The sequence below is a fragment of the Diceros bicornis genome, chromosome 26, assembly GCF_020826845.1.
Source record: "Diceros bicornis minor isolate mBicDic1 chromosome 26, mDicBic1.mat.cur, whole genome shotgun sequence".
Taxonomy (NCBI): Eukaryota; Metazoa; Chordata; class Mammalia; order Perissodactyla; family Rhinocerotidae; genus Diceros; species Diceros bicornis.
The window spans coordinates 22689176-22695490 of NC_080765.1; the positions used below are offsets into that span (position 1 = coordinate 22689176).

A 6315-nucleotide genomic window follows, 5' to 3' on the forward strand; every position below is an offset into this window, starting at 1 on the left:
CTCCTGGCAGACAGTAAGAGCTGTCGGCGTGCTCGCTCCTATCATCCTTTCCTGGGTGTCTGTGTCCCCCACCAGACTGTGAGCACCCAGAGGGCCTGTCTGCATCTCACTCTTGTCTGTAGACCCAGCACCCAGTATGGAAGCTGACACACAGTAGGTGCTCAACAAATGTTTCATAAGAGAAGGAAGGACTCAATGGCTCTGGGAAGAGGTGTCCAGTTAAGTGGACTCAGCCTGGTCCCGAGTGTGGAAAAGAGATGAAGAGAATGTTATGGCCCAGAAACATGAGGTCCCAGAAGATGGACTCCAGTGAAGAGAAGGATGGGCCCCCCATTCGATCTCTAAGACAACCTGCCCCCAGGGTAGACCAGAAACCCAAACTTCCCCTCCATGTGGATCCCACACAAACCTGCTCTTCTTCCTGAATCTTCCATTGTTTATTCATTCAACAGATCTGTACTATCAATACTGTGTCTGGAATTGTGCTGGGTACTGGGGACACAGTGATGAATAAAAGCAGAGCTACTCTGTGTCCACATACAGCCTAGTAGGGGAGACTGCGAGGAAACCAGTAAACGGATGGTACCAGATGCGATGGAGCCTCTGAAGCCCCTGACAGTGCAGACTTACAGAGCAAGGTCAACTTGGAGAGGCAGCCAGGGTGCCCTCACCAAGGTTGTTACAACAGAAGAGGGATGACGGTGTCACTAGCTGAAGGGTCTCCAAAGCCATCTCTGTGCCAACCTTGATTCATTTCTCCATGGCTCCCCACATCCCATCTCTTTCTAGAGGTGAGAGTTCAAGATTAGGCAGCTGGACAGGAGGCGCTGGATGGGCCCGGGAGTCCTAGAGAGAGGCCTTCAGCACCTCGGACAGTGGGAGGGTGAGTGGCCAGAAGGTGCTCTTCATAAAGGAGTCCGGCTCTTCCCATGCCCGACTGGGCTGCTATGGGGTCAGAGGCACCAATACCACCCACCTGCCCACCCCTGGGGCCTGCCCACGCTGACTATTCCTCTGCCAGCTTCAGAGCATCTGGACACATCACTTCCCCTGTAAGTGCTCTGGTTCCCCCATCTGCACACTTGTGGTGGCATCGGCATTCTTCGTCCTGAAGGGCCCTTCCAACCCAGTGAATCCATTTTGGATCCGTGGGTGTGATTTCATTCAATTCAGCAGAGCTAAGAGCTGATCCCCCGGGACCTTGGTGCCCTGGAGAGAGTTTAAGACAGTGATTTCCCACAGGAGGATTGGGAAGTGCGGACTGGAAGGGACTGGATGTTAAATATGTTCATGTTTTGCCATTTGGAATAAAAAGGGAAGAAAAATCACGTCTTCTGAGAACCTCCTATGGGCTGAATACTCTGCTAAGCCTGGGATGTTCTGGGGGAATTGAAACACAGTACTTGCTACCAGCCCTCTGAGTGGGACCTTGGACAAATCTCTTCCACCGATGGGCCTCAGCTTGCCCATCTGTGAAGAGAGGTGGCTGGACCCACCTGCTCCTAGTACTGGTATTTTGTTATTTTCACGTCTGTCTGAGGTCAGACAATGGAGGACTTGCAGCAGGGGGCCTGCTGGGCCTGCTGACTCCTTTGTAACTCACATCCTTTTGCAGGCTCTGAGGTGAAGTTACTCGTCAAAAGTCACACAGCTTTAAAAAAAAAAGTTCACACAGCTTGTCAGCGGTAGAGCATGGACTTGAACCTTTGACTGTTGGACTCCAAGTACAGTTTTTGCCCCCTGAGCCTGTATTCAAAGGAGGAGATGCTGAGCAAAGAGCCTTTCGTAATATACAGAATCTCATAATAGGACAGGAGGGCAGAGCTCATCTCTTAAGCCTAGAAATCACTCCATCCTCCTGCACGGTTTCTTCATTGGTTATAAAAAGTCAGCTTGGGACCTGCTCTGTGCCCGGCCGGGTGCTGGGGGCCGAGGGCTCCAGGATGAAGCAGATCCAGACCCTTTGGACCCCAGTCCCTGGGGACCCGTTGAGTCCCCAGGTTAGTTGGGGAGACCTTGGCAACACAAAGTTGTTGTCTCGACCAGCGCAGGGAGAGAGGGATATGCAGCGTGTTGTGGGGGCACAGAGGAGGGAGCGAGGCTTCTGCCTGTGAGGTCACGCAGTGCTTCCCAGAGGAGGGAGCACTTGAAAGAGGAGTGGGGGACTCAGTAGCCAGAGAACAGCAGGGAAGGGCACCTGGCCGAGGGACCAGAATGTGCAAGGCCACAGCACAGAGTCATGGAACAGAGATGCAGTCCTGGAAACAGTCAGAGGTCAGAAAAATGGCCTCCTGTGGGCTGAGTCCAGCCTGAGAGACGCTACTTGGCCCACGGATGATGTTTTAAAAACCTTAGTTGTCATCATTTAAAACCAGGAGATTTTATTTCGAAATCCTGATTTTCAGTTTCTGTTAGCTTTTTGGAAGATCTGAGCTCACGTTCCCCATGGTGACAATTGGCCAGAGCTGAGGAATGGCTGCTTCTGGCCCCTTCACCCCTTTATGTCATTTGCTTGGGCAGTAGGCTTTTTGAGGTGGGATTCTCCAATCTACAGCAGACAGCTTTTTTTTTTCTTGCTGGTGATAGCCCAAAAGTAAAGAGACTTGGTGGAGGGAAGTGAGTGGGGAGTCGTGGTGGGCTGCGGGGTGCTTCTCAGGTGTGGGGAGGACAGAGCGCCCCCCTCCTCACTGTAAACGGCCTAGGGCCCCTCCCGGGGGGCTGGAGAGGGGAGGAGGGCCCGGTCCTCTGTGGCTTGACCTCCAGACCCAGGGGACAAGGTGCTGGTTTTAACTCAAGGAAGGGGAGGGATGATGGCCTTTCTTTTTCCTTAAAAATACACGACCATTGTCTCTCTGTTCCAATGAACTCTCCAAGGTTCTGCCTGTTGGCAACAGCGAGAGCAGCTACAATCACTTCTAAACACTCATTTAGAAAAACAATCAAACCTTTCTGTGCACCAAATATTTATTCTAGATTAAAAAAAATTCAAACACCTATGTCTTGGCAGCAAGCACTTGCAAAGAGTGCCACTGTTTCAGTGACTGGGGCCAAAACAAATGTTTTTCCTGAGGCCAAATGATTCCAGAATGTTTGCCAAATGTTTCCCACTTTTTACTTTTTAAAATATAGTAAAACTAGCAAAGCGCCAACATTAAAGAATATTAAAACAGGCCGGCCCCGTGGCTTAGTGGTTAGGTGAACGCACTCCGCTGCTGGCGGCCCTGGTTCATATCCCAGGCGCCAACCAACGCACTGCTTCTCTGGCCATGCTGAGGCCACGTCCCACATGCAGCAACTAGAAGGATGTTCAGCTATGACATACAACTATCTACTGGGGCTTTGGGGGAAAAAACAAAACAAAACAAAACAAAAAAAGAATATTAAAACAGAAAAAAAGCCAAAGCAAAAAAAAATATATGCATACATGCCCCCCACTGTTGGCTCAACCTTCTTCATCGTTGCCTGTTGCCTTCCAGCCTTTGTTATTAGGAAGAATCTTCTAACAGTCAGAGCCGCTTTGGGGTGAAGGAATAGTAATGAGCTGTCTGTTCTTGGAGGTGTGCAAGCAGGAGCTTGGCTTCAGCAGGAATTCCCACCTCATGGGGCCTGTCTGACGCTAAAAGATGAAAAGAATGTCTGAGCATCTGTTAGAGCTCCAAGTAGGAAAACAAAGCAACGTGGAACAAATTTCTTTTAATGCGGAAGTGTGGCATCAGGAAGAAATTGATTCAATCCAGCTCCATCGTGGCTGTGAATCCTGAGGTGGCCGCTTATCCTTGCTGAGTCTCGGTTACCTCCTCTGTAAAGTGGGAGGCAGCGACCTCACAGGCTTATGGGACTAGAATCTAGTAGGGTGTATAGACTGTTACTTTTCTTCCTCACCCTCCAGCCCACCAGCCCACCCACCACGCCAGGCCCTCCTTCCTCTGTTTTCCTCTCTGCGTTCCACCTCCATCCATCCATCGTGGAGCATCCTCCATGGGTTGAGCCATCGCTTTCCTGGGCTCACGGTCTAATGGGGGCAAAGCTGGGGAGTGCCACTCAGGGTGGGTGCTCCAAGATGAGCGAGACCCCCGAGGGCTGGGGAGAGGCTGTAGGGGCTTTCCTGCAGGAGGGGAGACTTGAGCTGGGCCTGGAGGGTTCGATGCACAGTAGGTACAAGGATTTTAGGCAGGCCACGGGATGGAGATGGAGACGGCTCTGGTGTGTTAGAAAGATGTTAAGGAGGCTCTTGCTCGAAGGCAGGGAGTGAGCTTCCGAGAATCGGGGAAAACACAAGAGTGAGCATGTTGGATCAGGACGAGCCTCCTAGCCCTTACGCTTGGCCCAGGCCATCAAGAGTGGTGGGCAGTGAGGAGGGCGCAGAGTCTTTGCCCACTGCCTTGGCCCACAGAGCTACTCACAGTTTGGAGCACACCCACGTGCTCGCTCACTTTTCCCTGGGGTCAAGTAAAGCCTGGGGCCAGGAGTTGTCACACTTGTTCTTCTAACCCTCCCACAGCTCCCTGAGCCGTGGCAGCACACGGCGGAGCTCAGGGAGGCCTGACGGGGCAGATGGATGGCCTGATGTGGGGCGGGTGAACGTGTGGGCAGTGGGTGTGCAGAGTCGGTGGGTACGGTGGGGATTGTTGGATGGGTAGTTAGGGGGCAGGGGGCAGGAGGATGGAGGGTTGGGTGGGCGCATGGGGGTGGAAAAGGTGAGTTAGTGGATGTGTCAGCAGGCTGGGAAGTAGACCAGTAGGCAGGTGAGTTGGAGGGTGGATGGCTGGATAGATATGTGGACGTTTTGGGTTGTAGGTAGGTGTGTATGTGGGAACTGGCCTGGTGGGTATGTTAATGGAGGGTAGGAGGATGGATGGTGCAATGATGGGAGTGCTGGTGTGTGGACTGGTGGGAGGTGCATGAGTGGGTTTAAGGGCTGTGGGGGGGTTGTGGGTGGGAAGAGTGTGTGAGTGGAGTGGCAGGTATATTGGTGGGTTGGCAGGTGGATGACAGCAGATACTGGGAAATGTATGACTAGGTTACAGATGTGTTGGTGGACTGGTGGGTGATGGATGGGTCCATGATAGGGGGACTGGTGGGTGACAGGTGGATGATAGGGGGACTGGTGGGTGACAGGTGGATGATAGGGGCACTGGTGGGTGATGGGAGATGATGGGGGACTGGTGGGTGACGAGTGGAGGATGGGGCACGGGATGGGGTGGAGAGCAGACGGATGGTGAGCTGGAGAGGGGACAGTGGGGAGATAGCGGGGTGTGGGTTGGCAGATGAGTGGGCAGGAGTGTTAGAGGGTGGGTGGTAGGCCTGGCAACCAGGGGTGGGATGTGGGTGTGCGGCGGGTGGACGGTGAGCCGGTGGGGTGGTGGGCAGAGGGGGCGGGGGTGGAGGACGGCCGCTGTCAGTGCTGACCCGCTCGTCTCTTGGCAGGACACCAGCCACACATGGGAGATTCCTGGCCCCGGAGCTCTGCACAGGAGGCACCAGAGCTGAACCGCCAGTGCTGGGTCCTGGGCCACTGGGTGTGACAGAGACCCAGCCTGGCCCCCTGACCTCAGGCCGTTGTTGGCACCAGCCCCCTGCCTCATGACCACTGGCTTGGCACCCCTGGAAACCTGGCCCATGTGCTGTGGACTCCGCCAGCCTGCGTGGGAGACCCCAGGCCCGCCCTGCCCAGCGCTGCCTGGGTCTCAGGGCCCTGGAAATGGGGCCGGGGTGGCCTGAGGGAATGCACAGGGCTGCACAGAGCGACTTGGGGACAGCCACTCCTAACCCTTGCCACCGTGATCATATGCAGAGCCCTGCTGGGGGCAGCCGGTACGCCAGGAAAGACACGGACGTCGGTCACTGAAAGCCTGGGGACCAACGAGCCAGCAGGAGGCTCAGGAGGCGGCCAGCGGTGGAGAGCCCTGCAGGGGCCGGTGGGGGTCTTCCTGAAGGAGGGGCAGGGGCGCTGGCACCACGGGGGTCCCACAGCAGGCACACAGCAGGGGCTCAATAAATGCTTGTGGAACCTGGTTTCTTGCTGTGTGTGGAGGCCAGTTGCTGTCTGGGCTGTGGCCGTCCCCTCTGGCACCACCCGATCTGGTCCTCAAGGAGCCTGAAGGTGAGACAGCCCTGAGGGTGCTGGGTCAGTCAGGGCCGGATGGGGGTGTGCGAGGGAGGGAGCCTAGAGCCGAGGCTGGGCCTGGGGCGCGGGGTCAGGATGGGGCTAGGCGGCCAGGCTGCCTTGGGTTCCAGAGGGTGGGCAGGGTGGGGGCCAGGCAGGAGGGACCTGTGAGGTGGGCAAGAAACAAGCCCTCAAACCCAGGCCCTAAG

The 6315-nt window shown here is 55.2% G+C and overlaps 1 protein-coding gene across 1 annotated transcript in view; it reads left to right on the plus strand.

Moving 5' to 3' along the window:
- GSG1L (GSG1 like) overlaps positions 1-5910 on the plus strand; it is a 212263-nt gene extending 206353 nt beyond the window's left edge. Inside the window, exon 7 of the mRNA XM_058569796.1 lies at positions 5428-5910. Within this exon, the coding sequence (XP_058425779.1) occupies positions 5428-5525 (98 nt within the window). The 3' untranslated portion in view covers positions 5526-5910. The remainder of the gene's footprint in view (positions 1-5427) is intronic.
- The last annotated feature ends 405 nt before the right edge of the window (positions 5911-6315 follow it).